Below are 27,102 nucleotides of genomic sequence, written 5' to 3' on the forward strand. Positions count from 1 at the left end.
AGAGGATTGTCTCATCTAGCATCAATGGGAGGGGAGGCCCTTGGTCCTGTGGAGGCTCTATGCCCCAGGCAGATGCTAAGGCAGTGAGATGGGAGTGGGTGGGGGAGCACCCTCAGAGAGGCAGGGGAAGAGGGATGGGATAGGGAGTATGTGGAGAGGTAACTGGGAAGGGGGGCATTTGAAATGTAAATAAATGAAATAACCAATAAAAATAATTTTAATATTTTATTGAACATGATCTCTGGCATTTAAAAATTAAATCCATGGGGCCAAGGATATATCTTAGTGACAGAATGCTTATCTAGTATGATCCCTGGATTTGATCTTTAGCACCAAACATATAAATAAATTAAACAATTAGTATTTAATTTCTGTAAGTGTTTTCTTATGTATAAAAGCTGCTGGAAAGCTGTGGAAGTTCCTTCAGAAGTGTTCTACATCAATGAAACACTTATCTAGGGTCATGGTGGGAAGAGGGGGAATCATCTTTCCCTGGCCACTGGGAATAGATGGGAGAGCATTCCATGGGCATACAGGAGCGTCTGAGTGATCACACAAAGTCCAGGAGGACACAGAAGATGAAAAAGATGAGAACAGTGAGACTATCCAGTAACAACCTTTGAGTAGAACGATGGTATTTTCAGTGTTGAAGAGGAACTCTCAGCAATGGGACCAAACCTAGTCATTCCTTCAGAGCACTGGAGGTTGCAACAGAAGTACACTTAGCGAAACAGGAGGAAAATCATCCCAGGCGCTGCCTTTTTAGATCCACAAAGTACATAAGCCAATTGTAGGTCAGCTCTGTTGGTATCTGTGCTCACTTGGGGGATCGTCATCCTTAGGGAGTTTCTTTATGGCTTGTTTCGACGCCCATTGGTTGTTCTTAGAACTTAACAGAACTAGAATTTCCAAGTTCTTGATATTCATGGGGACCCCAAACAAGGGTTGTCAGCTGTTAATATTGGTGGTTAATATTGTCAATTTGACAAGATCTGGAATCTGATGACATACGCCTCTTTGAATATCTGTGAGGGTATATCTGTATTAGGTTCACTGAGGTGGGAAGATTCACTGGAAATGTGGGCAGCACCATCCCCTTGGCTGGGGTAGTGCGTTGAATAAAAAGGAGAGAGTGATCTGAACACCAGGTTTCATTGTTCTTTACTTCTTGATTGAAGATGCAATGTGTCCAGTAGCTCCTTTATCCTGCAGTCATGTCTTCCCTCTTGTAATGGAATGTATCCCTTCAAACTGTGAACTAAGATATTAAGTTCCTCCATTGAGTCGCTTCTTGTTAGATATTTTGTCATAGCATCAAGAAAGTAACTAATACAGCTGCCATGGCCATATACGGAGTGCTTGCAGTTAGCTGGGCAGTTAGCCTGAGACTGAAGTTTGGTTGTGGTTTTGGAATCTGTACTGATAAAGTGTGCCTGTGCGTGGCAAAGCATGTCTGGCTGCCCATCTTAAAATCCTGCCCATTTGTGACGGGAATTGATGTAATTGGGTTAGAACTTTGTTGACACATTGCTTGGCTCTTGTGGGTGTGGCTCATTAGGGCTCCGGGTGGTAGCAAGGTTCTGTACTTCCTTTCGGCACTTAGCTGAGCAGAGAATGTATATGCTTCTCATTAGGAAGACCCCCGCAATGACAGCGAAGTAACTCCCATAAACTAAAAACTGGAAGAAAACAAACAATTAGCCATTTATAAAATCTGACCATGTATGTCATTGGTAATATATAACAGTCTTTCTTGTTTGATTGGACTATGGGGTAATTGAGATCCTGAACTTACTATGGGTCATTCTGACTAGAGACTACCTTCTAATATTTCAGATAAATCAAGGTGAAGAATGTAAGCATATGGAGTAGTGACTAAGGGTCTGGCTTCCAGCAGAATGCTTAGCTTCCAATTCTAGCTATTTCAGCAATGGTAGAGAGAAACCCCAGGAGATCTCAGGGCTCTGTCCACATGTCTTTGTTTGAAGGCTAGTCCAGTGTTATGTACCAGTATCTAATAATGACTTTAAATGCGGAGTTTACTTCTTACCCACCTTCTTCAAGTAGATACGAATCTAGTTGCTATATATTTAGTTGGTGTTATAAATAAGGGCTGTATACTTAAAATTGTTTATAATTGAAGAATTTCTAAACAGCCTTTGGCATTGTTAATTGTAAGATTAAGCCATGTTGGAGGCAACCTGGTTATTCTATATTCCTAGCTATTATGTCAATAGTAATATAAATTAGGTTAACATACTAATAGGTAGCAGAGTTAATTATTACCTATATAGAGTTAGTATATAGCTATCTATACAGAGTTAATGCATACCTATTACCTACACACAGTTACTATAACACAGTAAGAGGTAACAGAACTTCTGCAGCTTACCTGAGTAGTGACTGGCAGTTGGAGCCCTCTTTGATCTACCACAATCATAGTCATGATGGTCTGAATCACCAAGGCGATAAAGGTGTCTATGCCGAACACCAGGGCATAACGTTCTAAGCTCAGGTTAACTGCAATCTGAAAGCTGTCATTAAATGAGTTAGCATTCAACCATAGCGTACTTAAAATTCTTATCTAAAGGATAGGAACTGAAACTGGGCAAGGTCGTGAGTTCCTATAATACCTATAATACTAGCATCCAGGAGGCAGGAGGGATTCAAGACCATTCCTAGCCACATAGCAAATTCAAGGTCATCTTGGGGTGTGCCTGAGATCAAACAAGAAACCAGAACAAATCAAAAGAGTCAAAAACAGTGTTGTTAAGGCATGTCCTACCTAACTTTTACCCAGGGCAGACAAATAAGTAGAGCAAAGAAAAGGAGGTAAATATTTCTAAAGGCTGGCTTCAAGGCACTGTGATAAAATCCCTCCTGTACAATCTAGTACTTTCCAGAAATTAAACTTAAATGTTAACATCTCATAACTTGAGAATATTGGATGTAAGTTGCTTTCACACATGTTTGCAATGAAGTTTTATAAAGCCACAAACATCATTCAATCTGAAGACTTTTACAAATATATTCAGTTGGCTCTCTTTCTGCCTCCATCTTGGTTCTGTGTTCTCCGCACAAAATGCCCAGTGAAGCCACAGAAACCGTCCCTGCTACAGAGTAGGGGTTGCCTCAGCCTCAGGCTGAGACAGGATCGGGAACAGAGTCTGACAGTGATGAATCAGTGCCAGAGCTCGAGGAACAAGATTCCACACAGACAGCCACAGGACAAGCCCAGCTGGCAGCCGCGGCTGAGATCGATGAAGAACCTGTTAGTAAAGCCAAGCAGAGTGGGAGCGAGAAGGCAAGGAAGGTTCTGCCCAAACTGGGCCTTCGACAGGTCATAGAGTCACTATCCGAAAATCTAAAAATATCTTCTTTGTCATCACAAAACCAGATGTCTACAAGAGCCCAGCTTCAGACACCTACACAGTGTTTGGGGAAGCCAAGACTGAAGATTTGTCTCAGCAAGCTCAGTTAGTAGCTGCTGAGAAATTTCAAAGTTCAAGGTGAAGCTGTTTCAAACCTTCAAGAAAACACTCAGACTCCAACTGTCCAAGAGGAGAGTGAAGAAGAGGTTGATGAAACAGGTATGGAAGTTAAGGACATAGAGTTGGTCATGTCACAAGCAAACATATCAAGAGCAAAGGCTGCCAGAGCCCTGAAAAACAACAGTAATGATATTGCAAATGCTATTATGGAATTAACAATGTAACTATTTGACAGAAAGGACCCCCCCCCCCCGCTCCTCTTTCTGCCCTTTTTGGTGTTTGAAAAGTGGTACTACAGCTTGGTTTAAAATTTGTACTGTATCTATCATTAATAAAGCTGTGGCTTCTTGTTGGATGGAATATATATATATATATATACATATATATATATATACATACATATATATACATAATTGTTGATGTCCTACAGTCAGAAGATGCAGACCATGGTTGTTTGTGCAAATGACTGAATCTATAATTAGTTTTTAACTACAGAGATTTCAAAGTCTGACTACATTTCTTAGAATGATGATAAAAAGCTTTGGATTTTGAATGCTTTTTTAAGTGCAAAGGAATAATAATAGCTCTACCTTTCAATTATCATTATAAAAAATGAAACTAGACATTTAAGTTTGATTCATTAAACCAAGATATTTCAGTAAAAATCTTAGCTTTCTGTGATGGTTGATTTCAATTACCCATTTGATACAATTTAGAATCACCTGGGAATAGAGTCTTAAAGAGGGTCTATCGAGATCAGGTTAGCCTGTGAACATGTATATGGGGGCCTGTCTGGATTAATGTGAGTGGCACCATTCCCTAGGAAGGGGAGCTGAACCGAGGAGAAACCTATTTGAGATTGAGAAGCAAGAACACATTATTTTTCTCTGCTCTTGACCATGGCTATAATGTGACTTTACCCCCAAAAAGTTGAACTATAACTTGGAATTATAAACCAAATTAATAATTTTCTAACTTCTGTTGCTTTTTGCCAAAGTATCTGTCACAGCAACAGAAATGAAACCAGAATATTTGCTAACTAGTGACATCTGCATTTTCTCATGATCTTTGCCTTGGGACTCATATTTTATTGTTTATCAAGCTTTTTTTCACAAATTAAAAATAAAACTTGAGGGACTGGAAAGATGACATATGGGTTAAGAGCACTGGATGCTCTATCCAAGTATCAGGATTTGATTCCCAGTGCCCACATGGCTGCTCATAACCCAGTAACCCCAGTTTCAGAGCATGTCAATGAGATCTTCTGACCTCTTGAAGTACTGCATACATGCAGGCGAAACCACTCATATATGTAAGGTAAAAACAAGATCTTAAGAAGCTGGAGAGATGGCTCAGTGGTTAAGAACATTGACTGCGGATGATGCCCTCCAGGTCCATCCATTTGGCTAGGAATTTCATAAATTCATTCTTTTTAATAGCTGAGTAGTACTCCATTGTGTAGATGTACCACATTTTCTGTATCCATTCCTCTGTTGAGGGGCATCTGGGTTCCTTCCAGCTTCTGGCTATTATAAATAAGGCTGCTATGAACATAGTGGAGCATGTGTCCTTCTTACCAGTTGGGGCATCTTCTGGATATATGCCCAGGAGAGGTATTGCTGGATCCTCCGGTAGTACTATATCCAGTTTTCTGAGAGGTAACACATTCACAAAGGAACTCACACAATATGTACTCACTGATAAGTGGATATTAGCCCAAAACCTAAGATACCCAAGATATAAGATACAATTTCCTAAACACATGAAACTCAAGAAAAATGAAGACTGAAGTGTGAACACTATGCCCCTCCTTAGAAGTGGGAACAAAACACCCTTGGAAGGAGTTACAGAGACAAAGTTTGGAGCTGAGATAAAAGGATGGACCATGTAGACACTAGCATATCCGGGGATCCATCCCATAATCAGCTTCCAAATGCTGACACCATTGCATACACTAGCAAGATTATGCTGAAAGGACCCTGATATAGCTGTCTCTTGTCAGAGTATGCCTGGGCCTAGCAAACATAGAAGTGGATGCTCACAGTCGGCTATTGGATGGATCACATGGCCCCCAATGAAGGAGCTAGAGAAAGTACCAAAGAAGCTAAAGGGATCTGCAACCCTATAGGTGGAACAACATTATGAACTAACCAGTACCCCGGAGCTCTTGACTCTAGCTGCATATGCATCAAAAGATGGCCTAGTCGGCCATCACTGGAAAGAGAGGCCCATTGGACACGCAAACTTTATATGCCCCAGTACAGGGGAACGCCAGGGCCATAAAAGGGGAGTGGGTGGGTAGGGGAGAGGGGGTGGGTGGCTATGGGGGACTTTTGGTATAGCATTGCAAATGTAAATGAGCGAAATACCTAATAAAAAATGGAAAAAAAAAAAACAACAAAACATTGACTGCTCTTCCAGAGGTCCTGAGTTCAATTCCCAGCAACCACATGGTGGCTCACAACCATCTGTAATGGAATCCAATGCCCTCTTTTGGTGAGTCTGTAGACAACAACAGAGTACTCATATACATAAATAAATTTTAAAAGTATAAAATAAAATCTTAAAAAAAGAAACTTGATAAAGCTAGTCAGCCTGTCTCAGATGTAGCATGAAACTAAAATGCACATCTTTTATCTCCTTTCGGCTAATAACAAAGGATACTAGCTATACTTTTCTTTTCACCTTCTCTGAGACAAGATGCATGTGGCCCAGGCTGGCTTCAAGCTTGCTATTTCGCCAAGGATGGTCTTGAACTTCTCATCCTTCTTCCTTTCCCTCCCATGATCTGAATTATAGAAATGTTCTATCATGTTGGTGTACATAGTGCTAGGAATCATGCATAAGGCCAAGCATGTTACCAACTGAGCCTCACAGCCTGTTCCCTAAGACAGTTCCTTGTAGCCAGTTTTAACTGTGTGTGTGATGTATATATATATTTACATGCCACATGCTTTTAAGTAATTTCTTTCTTAAATAACAAAGCAAAACAAAACAAACCTCTTAAAAGGCAGATATAAGTATTAAAGGGAACTCTGACTTTCAGGGACCTTATCTTAAAAATTATTCAAAAGGACACAGTCCCAACTACAGGTGAAGCTGAAGTTTTCTTATAATCTTTGCTTCATTCCCCCTCCCCGCTGGTCCAACTTTTTATAACTTTCCTGAGAACGTTTTGTTCCCAGAAAAGTATGTACTTAGACATCTTATGCAACTAAATGAGGCTACAGGTAAAATCTAAACCTATGCATTTGAAATTAAAGAACACTGGACCTTATTATGAAAAAAAAATCATTGGAAGTAAGAAGAAATCAAAAGGAGATCATGGTCCCTTGGTTTTTGGTTCCTATGGCATCCAGCTTTCCTTCTTTGATGACTCAACTCTATTCAGCTAAAGGAGAAGATGGCTTCACTGAATTCCATTCAATATGTAGTTAACATTTAACACTGCAATGGACTAAAATCCTTCTGAAGTTCACAGAGTCTTTTGGAATCCACAAAGAGTAGGGAGGAATGGTAGGTATACTTACACTGCGATGGTTATAAGAAACGAATAGCTCGACTTGACCAGTAGATACCCAGCATAGCACACCCAGATGCTGCGTGAGTAATTCATGAGAAACAGAGATCCTGCGATGACAGCTGAGAAGACAGCCAGACCCAGCTCTCCGAGAAGATCCCAGTTGACCTTCAGATAGCCCACTGAGAATGAAGCCAAAGCTCCTGAAAACAGACAAAGGGGAAGAATCAACCTATTGACTTTGCAGGAAGGAAATTGCAATACTCCAAGCAAACAGACAGAACTCAGATTTCAAGACGAATATACCATCACACACACACACACACACACACACACACACACACACACACACACACACACATACACACACACACACACACAGAGGATCCACTTAAATCGAGATTTTTCTAAAAGGACTCCCACCACCCCAACTTTTCTTTTTTTCTTCTTCTCACTTGTTTTCAACCCAGTTTGCTATTATACTTTTAATTAGCATTAACTACATATCAGGCAGAAGGGATAGAAAGAGCTTAAACACAGAAGTGTGGGGTGAACACAGTATCCCAGTCATTTAAATAACATCCAGGATAGCATGTAAATGCCTTGGAAGTAAAGTTGCTCTGTTGTTTTAGATTGTATGTTTTAGAGCAATGGGTATCCCAATTACCGACCTTCCTTCCTTCCTCCCTTCCTCCCTTCCTCCCTTCCTCTCTTCCTCCCTTCCTCCCTTCCTCCCTTCCTCCCTTCCTCCCTTCCTCCCTCCCTCCCTCCCTCCCTCCCTCCCTCCCTCCCTCCCTCCCTCTCTCCTTCGTTTCCTTCCCTTATTCTTATCCTTCCTAGATCTAGGGGACCTTGGAGATCTCCTTAACTCCTGGGCTCGTGATCTTCCTGCTACAGCTGACCTGATTTCCTTGAGGGTTTGGAAAAAATGACCTGTACTGATATATATATAGTTTGAAAAGTATTACCATTTAGCAACCAGGGTTTTCTTTAACTGAACAAAGGACTCAAATTATTGACACCTGGTCAGTTATTTTCTGGTAGGTTATCTGTGATAGAACTGTCTCTAAAAATAGCTCTCCCCAAGAATTTCAGCCATAAGAGCAATAATTTCAGAGATCCAATGATTCTGCCTCAGCCTTGGCTTTCAGGAGTTAGCTGAAGCCTTCCAAGATGGAAACAATAAAAACACAGAGGCTACGTGCATTTCTGAAGCTTTCTGTAGAGGAAGGTGTGGAAAAATATCCCACTTCCTAAAACACATCTTCAAAGTCTTGGGTAACATTTCCATTTATGACTATATAAATATTTATTTCACACTGTGCTTCAAAGGCAAATTTCTTTTTGATATTAGAATCCTGAGAGTAACATCATGGAAATGATGTAATTTCTGAAATGTGAAAATGAATGGTTGGTATGCAGCCTGGTGTTGTGAAAGTCCCTGGAAGACTCTCTGGGTAAGAGTCTGGAAACCTCCATGTGTTTTCTAGAGTTACTAATAAAAATTCTGCACTTTCTCTTTCCTTTCAATGTTAGAAACAGTCTTGACTCTAGTAGCTCAGGAAATAAGGGCACAAAAGTCAACCAGTGAGGCTGTGCGAAATTCAAGGCATCTTCATGGAGAAGGGAAGCAGTTGTGTGCAGTGGATGCCTATGGAATGTGAAGAAAGGCTTTGCTGTTCTAGGGCAGATAGGGGATCTGTGTCTGCAATGCACTGAATCCAAAACACTGAATGAGACATCAAACAACTAGGAAGGGAATGGAAGGGAAGGGCACAGTGGCACAGGGGGAAATGTGCTCAGCACACTTGTATACAAGCTTAAAAAGACTAAAATAACCCAGCAATGCTGGTACATGCTTTTAATACCAGCACTTGGGAGGCAGAGGGATCTCAGGGTTCAAGGCCAGCCTGGTCTACAGAGTAAGTGCCAGGGTAGCCAAAGTTAAGTTGTGAAACCCTGTCTCAAAAAACAAAAACAAAAACAAAAGCAAAAACAAAAACAAAAAAGGGCTGGGTTAACTTAGTGAGTGGAGTTCTTGCCTTGCAAGCATGAAGATCTGAGTTGAAGTCCCTGAACCTACACAAGAAGCTGGGCATGGTAATATATTATATTCCCAGTAACGGGGCAAGTAGATCTCTAGAAGAAACTGGCCAGACAGTTTGGTCTATTTGGTGAGATACAGGCCAATGGGAAACCTTGCTTTAAAAAAAGGAAAAGAAAAAAAATGGATGGACCCAAAGGACAATACTTAAAGCTGTCCTTTGGCCTTCACATGTACCTGCATGTGCAAACATGCATATAGACACACACACACACGAAAAAGATAAAAAAAAAATTGAACGTATATTGATGTCACTCATCTTTAAACTAACAATAAAACAAATTATCAAACTTTAAAACGTGACCATAATACTGAAAGAACAGGGCACATTATTAACACTTATTTTAATGAGATGGGATCTTACACTAGTGGTTCTAAGCTTTATTCTTGAGTTATTTGTAACTGTAACATATAGTATAAAAATCACTGTACTTTTATTTTTCCAGTGCCTTCTATTCTTGAGTGGGAAGATGGCTCAGTAGGTAAGAGGTCTTGTTATGGAAGCTTGATGACCTGAGTTCAAATCCCCAGAGAACCTGTAAACCATTGGCTGTGCTTATGCATACCTGTAAGCCCAGTGCTGAAGAGAGTGGGGACAGGAGGATCACTGGGGCTTGCTGGCCACTAGCCTAGCTCTGGACTCAGTGAGAAACCCTGTTTTAGGGGACACTCAACACCCTCCTCTGGCCTCTGCAAACACAGCCATGTACACATGTGTATGGATACCCCCTCCCTCAACTAAAATCAAATCAATCTAACTTCTGGTTATAGCTAATTAACCACCATGAAGAAGTTTAGCCTCTGGAGCATCTAGAGAGAGAGAGAGAGAGAGAGAGACAGAGACAGAGACAGAGACAGAGACAGAGACAGAGACAGAGAGAGTCACACAGAGAGAGATGTACACTTACCTCCAAATGTTGCTATGGCCTCTACTGCTCCATTATAGATGGAAGAATCTTGGGAGGGTGCCTTGTGTTCCCATAGGACTTGAACATAGTTCAAGATTTGGTTATAACCTGCTGTGGCAAAAGCCCACCAGAGGGACCAGTAAACAAGGTGCTTTGAGGAGTAGCACTCCTTCAGATCCTGGAACCAATGCGCAAAGTGTCTCAAAGCTGAATTTTCTGGATCTGGGTTGCTCATCTCTCTGTCCTCTAGATTCTTTGAATTGGCAAACAATTCTGAGTGAGTTCTGTTGCTCTGGGCTTCCTTGGGCACAGTACATTGTTCCAGTGGCTTTGGACAATCGTCTCTATCGGACTTTGCATGGAAAAACATGCTCTTCTTAGGCATTGGTAGAAAAAGTGAGAAAAAGAAAGCCACAGAGACACAGGCCAAGGATATATAAAAAAGGCTAGAGTATGGCAGGTTCGTCAGGGATACCAGGAGCTGGGCTAACACTGAGCCTGCTGTGTAGGCCACCAGTGTGATACTCCGACAGTAGCTGCTCACTTTCTGATAGTGTTCTGGGCTGACCATGCTGTATATGTAGGCAAAGTAGGCTATCTCTGTGGCCGAGACAACCCCAAAAAAGAACTCAGCTGTTTGCATGAGCATCACACCTTGGCCAAACAAGAGAAACAGGTAGCTAGTGGCGAAGGCCACAACGTGTAGCATGATGACTGGTTTGTAGCGCAGGTAGTCGGTGAGGACAAACACGGGTGGCAGCGTTGCCAGGTAAGAATATGTCCAAACAGGAAGGATCTCATTTGTCATCTATGAATTTGATAAGTAAGTATGGTCAGAAGCACAACACATTTCAAAAGGACAAATGGTAACTGATTTGTATCTCAAAGTCATATCTAATCAGACATTCTTCATGTTATGGGGGAAAATAGAAAACTGATCTATAGGTAAATCACTAAGAAAAACTAGTGTCTTTGTTAAATGAAAACAACAAAAATAAGCCACCAAGGAGTTGTTGGGGAGGGACAGAAAAATGAAAGAAACCAAAACTCCAAGCAACTTACATACTTAGGTATATCTCAGGAGAGTTCTAGAGAGATGATATGTCCTCTGGACTATATAACAAAGTTAAGCAACATATAATGGTTGAAGAAATTAGTTAAAAATTTTTCAAAATAAGTTTAAACTTAAATACTCTGAACTTCTGAGATTTTCAAGTTTTTAAAAAAATCCCAACTTAGCAAGCTGGAGAGATGGCTCAACAGTTAAGAACACTGGGTGTTCTTCCAGAGGATATAAGTTCAATTCCCAACACCCACATGGCAGATCACAACTCTCTGTAACTCCAGTTCTAGGGGATCCAATACTGTCATACGGACATACATGCAGGCAAAATACCAATGCACATGAATTAATAAATGAATAAATTGAAAACCATCCCAAACTACTCTTATAAAGATGATCAGCATTAAGTATAGGGTTCTCAATGTAAAGAGTGGAACATAACTCTTTACTTGCTCCACCACTGCCTCCCACGTGTCTGAAATCTGGGTATACACACACACACACACACACACACACACACACACACACACACACACGGGAGCAAGAGTGAATGGTTTTGTCATATTACCAAATGCATTTCATTTCCTTCTCATTTACATTTGCTGGGCTCACAAGCTCCTCTCACCCTATCCAGGGCTATAAGATGTCACTGCTAGGTTGAGTTCAATGTGGGTCACATCACTATTTCATGGCAAACACATGGACACTCAAGTTTCATAGGTAGAAAGGACTCAAAAGATTGTGAATGATCAGGCTGGTGAGACGGCTCAACGGGTAAAAGCACCGACTGCTCTTCTGAAAGTCATGAGTTCAAATACCAGCAACCATATGGTGGCTCACAACCACCCGTAACAAGATCTGACGCCCTCTTCTGGTGTGTCTGAAGACAGCCACAGTGTATTTACATATAATAAATAAATTAATCTTAAAAAATAACTATTAAAAAAAAGATTGTGAATGATCTTTAAGTTGATGGGTAAGATTCAGAGTCTTGGATTACTGAACTCTCCCTCATTGACATGTGGACCCACCAATGTGACAGGAGGGCCCACCACTAACCTACGGTTCTGAAGGAGGGTTTACTCACTGTCCATAGTGTATGCAGGCATAAGCCTGGTGGGCATGTTGAGTTCATTCTGCCCCATCTCTGACCTTTGTCTTCAATGTGACAGGCTTCAGTCCAAGAAACCCTGAAGCCATTGTGGTTTGCTTGGCTTCTGTCGTTGCCAATGACCTAGTGATAATCCAGCACCACTTAGCTTCCAAGTGATACTACCTTCAGTATGACATTTTCATTGCTGTGGTTGGACATAGTCAACAAATTCAGGGTGATTTTTTTTTTTTAGTTGGGTTAGTGTATTTTCCCCTTGTCTCTTTTTAGACAGAGGAAAAGACAGGAAGGGAGGGGATGCATTCCTGACAAAGCTGAACAGGCTATGGAGACCAGACTGGCCTCAGTGTCACAGAAATCCATCTGCCTCCTGAGTGCTGGGATTAAAGCCATGTGCTGCCATGCCCAGTAAGAAGTATCTTTTTAAGTAAGAGAATTTGGAAGAGAAATAGATCAGGAAGTGAGTTTGTTTCTATCACACCTGTTGCTAAATAGTTTTCCAAAACTGAGTAAGAGTCATAAAAATATATAACCATGTGTTGTTGATACACTTGGCTAATTTTATTTATTGTGCAAACTTTATAGAGTGTGCATCCAGAACCATTATAGAGTGAATAACCCACTTATACAGCTCAGCTATGTGGTATGTAGTAGCGGGATAAATAGAAACATTGTAAGTAAAACATGAGGTTAACTTAAACTCAAGAGAATATGACACAATTGAAAGATACAGTAACCATAGGGTGTGTGGGCTGATGCTGGTATTGTATGGTACTTCTATTTTTGTTAAGTAAAAATAAAATGATGCCTTAAGACAATGATAAAAGTAGCAGTAAATGTGTACACAGTAACAGCCATTTATTATCATTATTGAGTTTTACATTGCATACTATATACATGTGTATGAGATAATATGTATATATACATATAATTTTAAGATTTATTTATTTTTACATATATTTGTGTTTTGCCTGCATTTATGTCTGTGTGAGGGTGCCAGATCCCCTGGAACTGGAGTTACAGACAGTTGTGAGCTGTCATGTAGGTGCTGGGAATCAAACCCAGGTCCTCTGGAAGAGTAGCCAGTGCTCTTGAACACTCAGCTATCTCTCCAGTCTCTGAATGTTGTACTTTTAGGGTTATAGAGCAGTAGGTTTATTTACACTGATGTCACATAAACACACATATAAGTGTTGAGGTGTGAGTCTATGGTGGGTGCAGTGTTACTGAGGACAGAAATTCTCTGAAATGTCATGGTCTTAACTATAGTTAACTAATATACAGTCCATCGTTCACTAAACATGACATGTAATTGTATTACACTTTCTTATTACATCCTGCTTATATCACAGCAGCCTACTGGTTTCCCAGAAGGCAATTCTGTGGCAGAGAACAATGTCATTTTAGGGTAAATGTGATAGAAACAATGGAGACCAGAAAAGCCCCTATCTATCTATCTATCTATCTATCTATCTATCTATAGATGTAGATGTAGATATAGATATATCCAGAATAATGTCAAAACTCTGAAATTTAAAATATTCTTTGTACATGTTAAATAAGTGTTTGGCTTAATATTTTTTGTGTCATGAGGAAGGAGGTAGCTGTATTATGTAATAAATTCTGTGAAAACGTGGGCTCACTAGAATGACATCCCTAGCACCTTGTTCAAGCTCTGAGCAGTTAACCCCTACTGAGATGCGTACCCGTTACCTTACCTCTGGGCTGGTGAGATTCTTGCTGGGTTCTGACAGGAATGGGATTAAGAATGCCTCTGAAGGCCTGAACATGGAGAAAAACCCAAACAAGCAGAGTATCACAGTGGGATAAACCCAAGAGTTGCTCGGTGGAGTTCTGCAGCTGGAGTCCATGGCTGGTCAAATGGAAACAAAGCGAGAGTTAAGCCAGGCTCATCCTTCTCCGGCACCCTCCATCAAAAGCTCGGGATTTCTACACAGTTTTGAAAACGTGACGTTTATCCCTCCGTGTGCAGTGGGGCTGGAAAAGTGAGGGGTGAGTTACTTACACACAATTCGAGGGTGATCCCTATGTTTCCAGAGCCCCCTTTTCGTTATTGCTGAAGGGAATTGGATTTCTTCAGTGTTTTCTCAAACACACTCATGGGCAGCTGCTAGTAAACCCTGATCAGTGGGGTAGCACATGCTAAGTAAGAGACCAGCTAATGAACCTGTGTCAAGCTGCAGTAGGGAAAGGGCTTCCAGATGAACAGACTGGATTAGGGGAGTCTTCTGTATCTGCCTGCTCCACTTTGCATGGGTTCCAGAATTTATTAACACACTTACTGACACGTCTCTATTATAAATTTATCTTTCTAACCAGGCTGCTCCTTGTCTGGAGTCTTACTGGTTGCATAATAAGCAAATGAAATATTTGTTAGGTTTCTCCATCTTTGAAGCATTTCAAATTCTTCAGTTAGAAAAATCAATTGGGAACCATTTTGGATGGCTCAGCCAAGCAATCCTGACGCCTGAGTTTGAAATGCTTAGCCCCCCACAGCACCCTCCGTCCCTTGGCTGTTTTTGTTGTTGTTGTTGTTTGTTTTTGTTTTTAGAGACAGGGTTTCTCTGCTGGACCTGTAACTCACTCTGTAGACCAGGCTGGCCTTGAACTCAGAGATCCACCAGCCTCTGCCTCCCAAACGCTCAGATTAAAGGCATGAGCTACCAAACTGCACATGGTGGCAAACAGCTGAAACACTTGGAACTCCTACCTTGAGATAGCAAGCAGACAGGAGAACTGAAGCTCACAGGCCAGCAAGCCTGTAGTACACAGCACAGGAGAAACAAGAGCGGTTCATCCCTAGAAAGATGGAAGCCCAGAACTGTCCCCTTAGAATTGGCCTCTGACCTCAAGACTCTCCAAGGGTACCATAGCATGTATGTGGCTCCCTCCTCCCCACACCATGCTAATAATAAATAAAATAAAATATTTAAGGAAATTGATTGGCTAAAGATCTAACTTTCTAACTTTCTTCCATATCTCCACCCTATCCTTCTGTTTTTCACTGATGCCTGTTATATTTGGGAATGGGAGGCACTGCTTCTAAGACTGTTATTCCACTTCCCCCTTGTGTGTCTGCTCTTCTCTAAATGTGTAGCTGCAGATTATTCATGGGGGGAGGTCACTCATTCTTCACACTTTTTCCTAATGTTGATACTCAAGTTCAAACTTCAGACAAAAAGCACAAGAAGACCTTAGTCACTGCCCAGAAAGCAAACAGCTAACACAATCGGCTTTATGTTATTTTCCCCTGCCTCCGACACCTTCATGGGTGGCAGTGAGCACTGAGTTTATCATCCCTTCACATCTGAGATTAAACTTTGCTGTTAAGGGACATTCTTTGGTCGTCTCGATTTTGGTTACTTTCTAAGATGATCTTTAGGAAGGTAACTGGCTATGGGTATTGTATTAGTCAGGGTTCTCTATAGTCACAGAACTTATGATACGGCTCTCTATATTGAGGCAGTTTATTGTAATGACTTACAGTCTGTAGTCCAATTCACCCAACAATGGGCAGGTGTGGATGGGAAGCCGGAGAATCTAGTAGTTGTTCAGTCCCACGATGCTAGTTGATTAAGCTGATCTGTAGAAGTAGGTCCCAACAGATGTGTTGGCTGGTAAGTGCAAGCAGGTGAAGAAAGAGTGAGTCTTCCTTCTTCCAATGCCCTTATGTAGGGCTACAGCAAATAGATGTGTCCCAGATTAAAGGTGTGTACCACCATGTTTGGATCTGGGACTTGCTTGTCCCAGGCTGACCTTGAACTCAGAGAACTCCTTGCTTCTGTCTCCTGGGATTAAAGGCGTGAACTACTTTGCCTAGGCCTAAGCTTTTCATGGCCACTATGCCTCAAGATCTCCATGCCAAGATCCAGGTCAGAAACTTGTGTCTTCCATCCTCAAGATCTGGATCTCAGATGAACCCTCCAATTCTGGATTGTAGTTCATCCCAAATATAGTTAAGTTGACAATCAGGAATAGCCATTACAGTTATGATGCCTTTTTTTTCCTGTGTATTTTCTCATTAAAGCATCATAGTAATTGTAATTCCAAGGTGACTACATGAAAAAAAAATCAATCTAACCAGTAGACTAAAATTATGTGGTCAAGACTGGAATCATGGTCTCCTAGTCCCATCAGGCCCCTTTTATCCACTCTAGTAATTATCTGTCTGTCTGTCTGTCTGTCTGTCTATCTCCTCTTTTCCACACTCTGCCTCAGTGTGTCATGCTTCCCCCTATGCTGCTTCATTAATCTACTGACAGTCTCTTCACAAGGAGAAAACAAAGCATCTGTACAATGTAATGACAACCTTGCTTTGTTTTGAGGAACACGTTTGCAAACACAGATCCATGGCAGACACTGTGGCTTCATATATAAAACTTTCAAAAGTAAATTCTGAGTTGTCAAAACTGTTCAACTGGGCACTCATCCCAGATGGGTGGGCCACCTGAGTGGAATTTCAGCTGTCTAGGTAGAGGTGCCTATTCAGTCACACCATATTTTGTCCTCACCAGACCTTTTACAAAGTGCTGTAAACGGCTATATCACTTTTCTATTAAGTAAAGTCAATATCATTTCCATTTGTATCTACAATACCCTGGACTTCTCAGCTTAGAAAGCATGATGATTGCATTTTGAAAAATGGTTCCAACAGTGAGCAATGCTGACACTATAGAAACTCTGTCATGGGCAAACTTGAGTTAACCACTCTCGATTTACACCCTCAGCCCAGAAAACACGGGCTTTCTTTTCTCCACTCCTGACATTCTGTCAAGTCTATTGGGAACTCCCTTCTTACCTTATTAATGGTCTCACTGGAACAGTTATTTCAAGTTGCCAATTACCAAGGCTAGACCATCTATTCAAGTCTGGTTGTAATAGTGTGCCATTTGCTGGCTACACTCAGAACATACAATATCTACAGATCATGAATTTAGCTATTGACTCTTCTCCGTGTATCTCAGAGACTTGGGACTATGTTTTTCGTTCTTGGGCTGCTAAAATGACCATGGATTCTTTTATGTCTTGACTTCTTATGGTCCAACTACAGTTAGCTGAAAAGGTGGTGGAAAATATGCCCCTAAAGTGTAAAACCCACAAAGTTAGGGCATGTTGCATGGCTCATTGCTCTGTTCTAAGTGGTTAGAAAGTACCTCACAGTCAGTAAGCCCTCAAGGATGATAGAAAATGAATGTAACAAGATAGCAACTGTAGTCTATGTGGACAACTGGGGTGGAAAGGGAAGATGCCAAGGTAAGAGATACAGGACATGAGAACACACACAAGTATAGTCTTGTTTTCCTGGGTATGCCCCACTTTCTAGTTTTATCAGTCAAAGGCCATATCTCTTTGCAATGATTTTTACATTAGGAAAATTAATTTTGTGGAGGGAAAGGTAATTTTGATCTCATTTAACTCAGGTTTTTTTTTTTTTTCCTGAGTTTATTTTTTGAGAGAGTCAAGTAGCCCAGGCTGGTCTCAACTGCTTATGCAGCTAAAGATAGCCTTGAACTTCTGATCCTCCTGTTTCTACACCCTGAGAGTACTATCCTGTCTGGCTTTTGTATGGTGTCGGGGTGTGAACTCAGAGAATCATGCATGACAGACAAGCACTCTACCAACTGATCTATAGCCCCAGTCTTTTGTCCTCCTTTTATAGAAGGGAGACAGAAGGCTGGAACCTGTAGTTGGCTCTTCCAATCCCAATTTCATTAGCCTTTCCTCATCCCTGTGCTGCAAAAGCACAGATACATTTTCAAAACTTCAATTTCAGTTTATTTTTGGATATTGTTTTTTCTGAACATAATATCAAGAGGAACTTAATGCTTATGAGTAGGATGTTTTTAAAAGAAGATGCAAAACTATTAAAAGTAGAGTTCACTGCAGAGTGAATGAGGGGTTTTCCCCTCTGTAGCCTTGGCTTATTTTAATAGCAAACAAATACAACAACAATTACGAATGGGAGACAGTCAGAGTCAGCAGTAGAAGAGGAAAGAGGAGTAAGTGTGTACACATATCTGTTGCTATTCTGTCTAAACTCCATCTCCGCAGTTCCTGGCAGAATCCGGGTATACTCCTCCCCATAGTTAGCTAGCAACAGCCAGGTAGGCTTGGTCCGCTATAAAAGGGGCTGCTTGGCCCCTCCTCTCTCTCTTATGCTCTTTCTTCTCTCTTGCCCCCTTGCTCCCCCTCTCTCCCATTCCCTTTCCCCCTTTCTCCATGTGGCCATGGCCGGCCTCCACTTCTCTACTTTCTCCTTCTCTTTGCCTTTCTCTGCCTCTACTACCCTCTTAACTCCCCTCCCCATGATCTAAATAAACTCTATTCTATACTATACCGGTGTGTGGGTGTGTGCCTCATCTCTCAGGGGAAAGGGATGCCTCAGCATGGGCCCACTGAGGCACCTCCTTCCCCCACATCCCGCCAGAACATATTCTTTATAGCTCTTTCTCTTTTTATGATCACAACAATATTCCTCAACAGCACAGTGGGGCAAATCATCCTAGAACACCGATGTGATTCTGGAGGGACACACCCTCTATACAGACTCTTTTACAAAACGGGAGCCTGTGAGATGGCTTGCTGCATAAGGGCACTTGCCACATGTAGTGGCTATTCCTGGTTGTCAACTTGACAATATTTGGAATGAACTACAATCCGGAATTGGAAGGCTCACCAGTGACCCTTATCTGGAGGCTTGGAGATCCTTATCTGGATCTTGGTTTGAAGATCTTGAGCCATAGTGGCTATGGATTCCAGAAGATAGAATCTCCGAGTTTAAGGAACACACCTTTAATCTGGGCTATGCCTTTCATCTGGGATTAAAGGTGTGGTGGAACACACCTTTAATCTGGGCTATGCCTTTCATCTGGGATTAAAGGTGTGGTGGAACACACCTTTAATCTGGGCTACACCTTCTGCTGGAGACAATATAAGGACATTGGAAGAAGGGAGTCTAGCTCTAGCTCTTGCTCCTTCGCCTGCTTGCTGCGTGAGACTGAGTAACTGCTAGATCCTTGGGCTTCCATTCACAGCTGCGACTGAACAATTGTTGGGAATTGGGCTGCCGACTGTAAGTCATCAATAAATTCCTTTACTATCTAGAGACTATCCATAAGTTCTGTCACTCTAGAGAACCCTGACTAATACACCACACAAGTCTGGCATCCTAAGTTTGATCCCTGGAACCTACATAGAGGTAGAAGGAGAGAACCAACTCCACAAAAATTATCCTCTAACTTCTGTACATAGGCTGTGGGGTATATAAGTATGGGGTATGAAAGTTTACACATGTATACACATGAGTCCATGCATACACACACACACACACACACACACACACACACACACACACTCATGGGAACACACACACAGAATAATACACAGAACTGTAGTATTCTTTCATATTTCCATTTATCATCCTCTCTGACCACCCTAGCATCCCATCCTTAAAGTACCATTTCAAGTTCTGTTTGTTTAACTCACGTGATTTGAGGACATGAACTGGTTTGATATTATGAGGTGATACTTCTGAAAGTAATCTTACCTTTCCCCTTCACTTCATGTGCTTTCCAAACACACTAATCCTTTAAAGAGTTGCTCCACAGCAGGCTGTCCTCATCCATTAATCATAAACCTCACAACTCTTTTTTTTCTTTTTAAAGGTACAAGAATACTGACTGTGTGGGCTGTAGCTGAAAAGAAAACAGGAAGCAGGAGGAGGTGGGGTGGAGGAGGAGGAGGGAAGGAAGGAAAGAAGGAAGGAAGGAACAGAGGAAGGAAGGAAGGAAGGAAGGAAGGAAGGAAGGAAGGAAGGAAAACCAAAACACTGCCCAAGCAAAATCAAGGCTCTCAGATTTAAAACATCGAGCAAACATCCCATCAGTGAAGACTCGGGGATTGCAACACACAAGATGAATTTCATCAGCCATTCCTTTTCGTTCAGTCCCAGGGCAGCTAAAGCATAGCAGAGTGTATGTGGGTAGCTGGGAAGGAAGTGGAGGACTTTACAGAAGGAGAGATGAGGTTCACCGAACAGGAGGAGGATGTGAATGGAGCAGGAGAATAAACAGTAATAACTAGTAAGTCTCAGCCTCAGCAACACTCCCATTCACTTGGGATACCAGCCAGTCTCACCTGTTGCACCAACCCTGATAACAAAGAGCACCCGCCTCTTACTAGAACATAGTACGTCACCATGTCTGCCCTTGCACTCTTGGCTCATACAACAAGGCAGCACGTGCGACCTTGAAAGAGTCCAGCCACACATAAACAAAACAAAACTCAAACAAACCCATACCTTTATCTCTTATTAGATGTAAGAGCTACTTGTGTTTTGGCAATGATCACAGTTGGGCGAATAGCTTCTCATGAGTTTCATTTCAGAGAAAATGTCTGTTTATGCTGCCTCTTACATGGTAGCAGACTTGGATGCTGTGTTCTTAAAATTATTAATCCTGTCATCTATTTCTTCTCCTGGTAACCTCTGCCTTACAATGCACTTTTCCTAAAAAGCAGGAAAGAATATTTGAAGTTCTCCAAGTTTCATGTTGACTTCAAGATGAGCTCAGTTGACATCTCAATTCCATGACACTGCAGAAAGCAAGGTTTCCTTGTTTTAGAAACATGAAGCACCCCACCCTATCCCAGCTTCCTTGCCAGGATCCCATCAGAAGTGGGCTGGTGTCAAGGGAAAGCTAGAAGTCACTTCCTGATTCCACGGTTGCTCTTTCAGTTAGCCAGGGCTCACCTCTGCCATAACCAGTGAATCAAACTCATGTGATGCTGGCACGCAGAGACATTTTTATGTAATATATATATATATATATATATATGTGTGTGTGTGTGTGTTATATATTATATATAGTGTGTTATATATAGTGTGTTATATATAGTGTGTGTGTGTAGGCTCACTGAAATCAAAATAAAACAAAAGAAAACCAAATACAAACACACATGTGCGTGCACACACACACGCACACAAACCCAACCACTCCTACCACTCTGCCATTTCCAAGAATGACTGCAATAGGCACTATGGTGCTGTAATGTATACTTCCTTTATTTCCTGTGTACAAACTAGGTCCTCTAAGAACTCCATCTTCCAGGTTTTCAATATTACCAGTCAATCCCTTCACTGGACAGATACAAGCTAGAAGTCTGATCAGCAAAAATTGAAATATTTACTTTGAACTGATATTTGATCATAAAAGCTAAGTATGTTTTTCCCTCTACTTATCACAAAGTCAGGGCGACTTTAACTTAGACTAAATCAATCAACAAAAAAGCAAAGAACTGCCAGATTACCCAAAAGCAAACCTGCTGGAGGAGGCATGGACAAAGGATGTCAAGCTACTGCCAACGATGATTCATGTGACGCAAAATCAGGATTGGTGCATGAATCTACCCATTTCTACCTTAGCTACTGTATTTTGGCTGTGACTAGTCAAACTTAAAAATGCCTTTCACTATCATTACCTCCCTGCATGTAAAAACCAACATGATATGTAAAGTGTAACTCTATCATGAGCAAACCTGAAGAAAACAGATCTTCGAAACCAAGGAACTGGTAAATATTTCAAAGAAATGAAAACAAAGAAAAAAGAAAGAAAAGAAAGGGGGAAAAAAGAAAAAAGGGACTAACTTTGAAAATAAAAAAAAAGGGAAAGGAACAGAATTTTGTAAAAGCAAGCAAGCAAGCAAACAAACAAAAAAACAAAACAAAACAAAACAAAAAACCAAAACAAAACCAGACATATTTGCTCATCCAGAGAAACTGGTCAAAAACTGGGAAGGGAAGCTTCAGATCCAAGAGAAAACAGTCATAACATAACAGTGTTTGTCAAAGGAATGGTATTCAAAATGTGTTATAAATCCTGACAACTCAGGATAAAAGATGAGCAGGTAGCTGGGCAGTGGGGGCGTACACCTTTAATCCCAGCACTCGGGAGGCAGAGGCAGGCGGATCAATGTGAGTTCAAGGCCAACCTGGTCTACAGAGCTAGTCTCGGAACAGTCAAGGCTACACAAAAGAAACCCCATCTTGAAAACCAAAACGATGAGCAGGAGATCTGAGCACTTTAAAAACGTGGCTGTCTGGAAGTACAGAGTGACACTCCTCAGAAGCTCTCAGAATCCATACATCAAAACTACCCAGGATGGCTCTAGGGATGGCTGAGTGAAAACTGATGAGCAAGCATTTCCAATGCTGGGAAGAAAAACAAGAAGCAGCTGAAGTGTCGACTAAATGGGGAAATTTATATGCAGCACAGAATTCTTCACCAACCAATAGCAACGGGCAGTCAGAAGGACCACACCAGGGCAGGACTAGAATGAATAGTAAATCATGATTTACTGTTCATGGGGCCCCATCACCACACACGGAGTCTTAGACAAGCAAGGCTGATCTAAGGAGATGAGGACTAGATTGACAGCTGCCTGGAGTGGGGGTGAGGGGAGGGAACAGGAGCAACAGAGAATGTGGAGGTTTGTGTGGTGAAAGAGGGCTCTCTATAGCTTGTTGTGGTGATGGCTATAAGTTTTTAATCCCAACTTATGTCTTACAGACTCATAAATTGTAGGTTAGCATAGGGAGGCCATACCCAAACAAAGATTCACTGATATAAGGAACAACGTAAATTAACCTCAAATGCGATGGTCCATAAAGGAATCCAGACACAAAAAGGACAGGCTGGGCAATTTCATTCACACCTTGTTCCAAAGCAGGCAAAACTACAATACTTCATGTTAACTGAAACCAGAACTCTGAGGTCCGGGAGCTGGGAAGGGGAGGCAGCTATCTGAGGGCAGTTTCTAGGGTATTAAATATCCTGTACCTCAAAGAGTTAATTACAAGGAGGAGTATAATTACAAACAAACTGAAATACGTTCTCTGTGTTGAAAGCAAGTTGCACCTCCATATGATGAAAGGCAGCCTCTCCTCGCTCCTTCAAAGCATTTTTACAGTGGCCCCTCAGTTTTTCTTACAGGTACAGTGACTGTGGTTATTCCAATTCACATGAAGGCAGGGCCCCTATATGAGTGGAAAACCTGAAAACGTGTCTTTGTGTTTGTGTTTGTCCTAGAAAATGTAAAATAGAAATCGTAGCACAAGTCAAATCTAGGACAAATGAAAAAGCCTGAGTTTGGTCCCTTGACATCCTTCTGATTAATTCAGATAGACCAAGTACCTCTCTCTTCTGAGTCCTGATTTTGGGACTGGCCTGAGACTCACTTCTGCACCTTTGAGTGAGCTGCAGAGCACAGCCAGCCAGCCGGCTGACCCCTCAGCTTGTGAGGAAGATGGCTCCTCAAGAGTCATGCTGCCAGGACAATGACCCTGGCCCTTCCTTGAAGGCCAGATGCTCCAGAGCCCACATCCCTCATCCTCTGTGGAATCCTGGCAAATAAAACAAACACCCAGGCTCAACACAATGGTTAGAAAGTTCTACAAATTCAAAACAATGCTAACTTTGCTCTGAATGGTAGTATCAAAATAGCCTATTTTCTGAAGAACACTGTGTACACCGAGAAAAACTATAGGAAGGAGCCTCAAAGTCACTGGTAAACCTTCATGCCAACTCCCAGTCTTCACTGATTCCACAGATTCAAAAGGTATGAACTGGGCTCAGATACTCAATAAACAATATGAATAAATAAATAAATAAGTAAATAAATAAATAACAATAAAACATTTAAAAGCTCAATAAAATAATTGGTTCTACTTTGGTTCAAAGCCACTGTCAAATTACACGTGATACCAAAAGAACACACACACTTCCGGTTCTATTCCATCGTGTACAGTATTGCTATTTTTATTGGCTCTGGCATTTCCCCATTATATTTATTCACCATATGTCTATGGTTTGACCCAACTGCAGGGAGATATCTGACTAACAAGGCTATAAAAGGGGCGAGCAGCTTAGCTAGAAAGCCAACCAATCAAACCTCGCCATAGACATGGCAGTGTGAGGACTTGGTGCAAACCGTGCAATGATGGTGGGGGAAAAATTGTGTTTCAGGAAAAAGAAAAAGTATAGCTGGGTCCATCTGCCTTATCGATAGCTTCGTGAAAAAAAATTCTTGTCTTTAGATACTCACATATGCTTTACCTAGGGAAGGGAAAATATTATTCTCTCATAGAAATTCGTTTCAATGATCCCAATTTGCATTTCATTACTCAAGGTTCAATACCCTGCCCCGTTAATGTACCCATCCTCTAGAATCTCTTTCCATCTGATTCTCTCTTTTACTAGTAACCTCCCTGGTGACTCAACATCATTAACACGTTTATCTTTATTATCTTGACTTAGCATTTAATAACGAGAAGTTATTACGCTGGCTAATCTTTCTTAACTGTAACATCTCCCAAGCTGGGGCTTTTATGTTTTGTTCAGTTGCCTCCTTTTTGCATTGGGTTGAGCGTGCTGGGACAGTGTAGGTCAGTGGGAAGAGCTTGACTTTGAAATCTGAACCTCATGTTTCTCCTGGCTCCAGCTATGCTTGAGTCACCTGTATCTCCCTGGCTCCAGCTGTGCTAATCTTCTGATACAGAATAATAATAGCTCAGTGAGATGACTCAGGTAAGAGCTCTGGCCAGGGTGTATTCCATTCAGCTCTCAGCACAGGGCAGCTAAGCCTATTTCTCAGCACAAATAACAGATACTACCAGAACCGCAGGTGTTTCTGGGTTCTTACCGTTTAAGGATAGTTTTCAAAGAAGTTGACAGCAGAAAACTTTATGTGAATGGCGAGGGGTTTGGAGGCAGAATAAAATTCATCTTGGACTATTTATGCCTGTTAGATAAAACAAATTAAAGAAGGCCATCGGAACAAGTGCCAGTAGTCATCTACAGCTAACTTACCACTATTCGTCTGCCTACGTTACTGCCAAACAAAGACAATAACCCTGAAATGACCTGTACAGTCTTCACTCTTTCTATAAAACTACCTCTTTTTTTTTTTTTTTTTTTTTTTTTTTTTTTTTGCCCAGCCCGTGGGAGCGCTACCTTATGCAATGAAGTGTCTTTTCTAGAACCCCTTTGGAGCATTAAACTAAACTGCTCCAATCGTGTCCTATGACACTGTTGAATTCTCAAGCTGTATTTTCTATTACAGAATTTGTTCCAATAGCAAAACGGACTAAACAAAGTTGATAGGTCCATTGCTGCTACTACCGAGGCAACCCGAAGAAAAACATATTTGAAAAATTAGTTAATGTCTTAGCTTAAAAATGCATGTTTAATGCAAAAAATGCCTTGAGAGACAGCAGCGCGCGTGGATCCTGGCAGAATCAGACTCTTTCCAGTTTTAGAAAACATTTTTCTTACGGAGGGAACACCGACCTGATTGATAGATGCCTGGTTTTATTTTCATTTCCATTAAGATAGTTCTCAACAGTCTTGGTTCTTTTAATTTCAAAGTTCACCTTTTCTTTCCTCTTTTGGAGGTAACTTCTCATTTCCTGGCTTGGGATTTGGCATTCTGTGCTAAAATTGCTTTTTAGCTAAAACCTGGGAAGCTGGGTGTGACCATGGCAGCTGCTGACACGAGAACAGAATGGTGGTTTTTACTTAATCTGCTCTTAGGGAGGGCTGTATAGGAATCCGGGCTAGACCACGTTGGGTAGGTTTCAGCAGGCCAGGAAAGCAGCAGACAGAAGGTCCCAGAAACTGAAGCAAGCCTGTTTACAGGCTGGCGCAGGCGTACGGCGTACGGCGGCTGCGCAGGCTCCTCTACTGTCTCCCACCCCCACCCCGCCTCCAAATTAGAGAGGGGAGAGGAAAGGCGGGCGGCCCAGGGTTTCTGGACTTTAATTAACTACGCTCCGTGGGAGGTCTTACCTATAGAAAGCTAGTGCTGCTCACTTGTCCCGGATATGTAGCACTTTCAGCTATGTGGGTCGGCGATCTCAAGTAAAGATGGACTTGGTCACCGGGTCAGTCCCGCAGGACCAAAGCCGCGCCCAACTTTGCATATGCTAATGAAGCCCCCAGGTCTTTGATCCGGAGGCTAGAAGCAGAGGTCCCTCAGCCAGTTTGTAAAGCGCTAAAAAAGTGAAGCCAGTACCTGAAGAGAGCAACCTCAAGCAATGTGCTGACTCTCCACGTCAACGTAGTAGGGCAAGAAGAAGGGAAACCAGGTCTGATCCTCTGCTCCATTTGTCTCTTCCTATGAATTCGTTTATTTCAACTAACAATCAGGAGAAAGGTAGACTGTGATTTCCAGTTTGCAAACGAAGAAAAGGACTACTAAAGAGGCAGAGCTGTTAGGCTTAGAGAGGCATAGCTTTCGGTTAGGACATTCTGGCCTCAGAGCCAAATTTATAAGCACTGTCCCTCCAGACCCCAACGTTATGGGCGGGTGTTTTCCTGGCGCTTTAAGAGTGTTTTGGTACAAATAGTTCATATTTGGCACAAACGGTTCCCAGGTCCTTGTGCCACAGGTATGTTCCACTGAGCTATATATACCAGCTCCCAAAGGCTTTTAAATTTAACTTTACTTATTTAACATAGATTTCCTACTGGTTAAAATGGAAATACTTAAAATTTTAAAAATTAATTTAGGGAAGTAAACAATAGTCCTCCAAAGAAACACTGCTTGACTTTACAGCAACCCCAGCAAGCAGAAATGACCTTGGTTAACAGTCTTGAACCTCCGCACCTCTACTTTGGATTTTCCTCCTGCCTCCCCACCGTGGTTTATGTAAAGGCTGCCTGTGAGTGTGGAGCCACGCCTTGGGTGTGGGAGAATTCTGTGCATTGGGCAACACTGTTTTAGCAAAACTGGCTCTCCCAGAAAGTGTGTGACATAGTTTGAAAGGTGAAAGGTAGTGTCGTGGTCTGCTCCATACCCATCAGTGAGAGACAGATTGGGAGAAGTTACT

At 41.7% G+C, this 27,102-nt stretch overlaps 1 protein-coding gene and 1 pseudogene across 5 annotated transcripts; one reads left to right on the top strand and one right to left on the bottom strand.

Annotated features, from left to right (window-relative positions):
• Positions 1-212: 212 nt before the first annotated feature.
• Positions 213-26,510, bottom strand: Slc19a3 (solute carrier family 19, member 3). Of its 5 annotated transcripts, XM_011238715.3 has the most exons (8): positions 26,060-26,197; positions 24,915-25,013; positions 15,703-15,832; positions 13,916-14,070; positions 10,024-10,831; positions 7,022-7,214; positions 2,393-2,534; positions 213-1,679 (listed from the first exon to the last, which is right to left on the bottom strand). In XM_011238715.3, the coding sequence occupies exons 4-8, from the start codon at positions 14,066-14,068 to the stop codon at positions 1,509-1,511; spliced, it is 1,467 nt and encodes a 488-aa protein (XP_011237017.1). In that variant the 5' UTR covers positions 14,069-14,070; positions 15,703-15,832; positions 24,915-25,013; positions 26,060-26,197; the 3' UTR covers positions 213-1,508. The 5 variants fall into 5 exon arrangements, with proteins under 5 accessions (XP_011237017.1, XP_011237018.1, NP_085033.2 ...); XM_011238716.3 differs by lacking the exons at positions 24,915-25,013; positions 26,060-26,197 and adding an exon at positions 26,286-26,510; NM_030556.2 differs by lacking the exon at positions 24,915-25,013 and having other exon boundaries at positions 26,060-26,138.
• On the top strand, positions 3,041-3,850 carry Gm7539 (predicted gene 7539; annotated as a pseudogene).
• Positions 26,511-27,102: the final 592 nt, after the last annotated feature.

This window comes from Mus musculus, chromosome 1, assembly GCF_000001635.26.
Source record: "Mus musculus strain C57BL/6J chromosome 1, GRCm38.p6 C57BL/6J".
NCBI lineage: Eukaryota > Metazoa > Chordata > Mammalia > Rodentia > Muridae > Mus > Mus musculus.

What these genes read in the sequence shown, in the direction of transcription:
- Slc19a3 (XM_011238716.3), bottom strand. Translation starts at nt 14,068, where the DNA reads ATGGACTCCAGCTGCAGAACTCCACCGAGCAACTCTTGGGTTTATCCC. An exon ending in AGAATCTCACCAGCCCAGAG is followed by an intron (nt 10,832 to 13,915) that starts GTAAGGTAACGG and finishes TCAAATTCATAG; the next exon opens with ATGACAAATGAGATCCTTCC. An exon ending in GGCCATAGCAACATTTGGAG is followed by an intron (nt 7,215 to 10,023) that starts GTAAGTGTACAT and finishes GTCTGTTTTCAG; the next exon opens with GAGCTTTGGCTTCATTCTCA.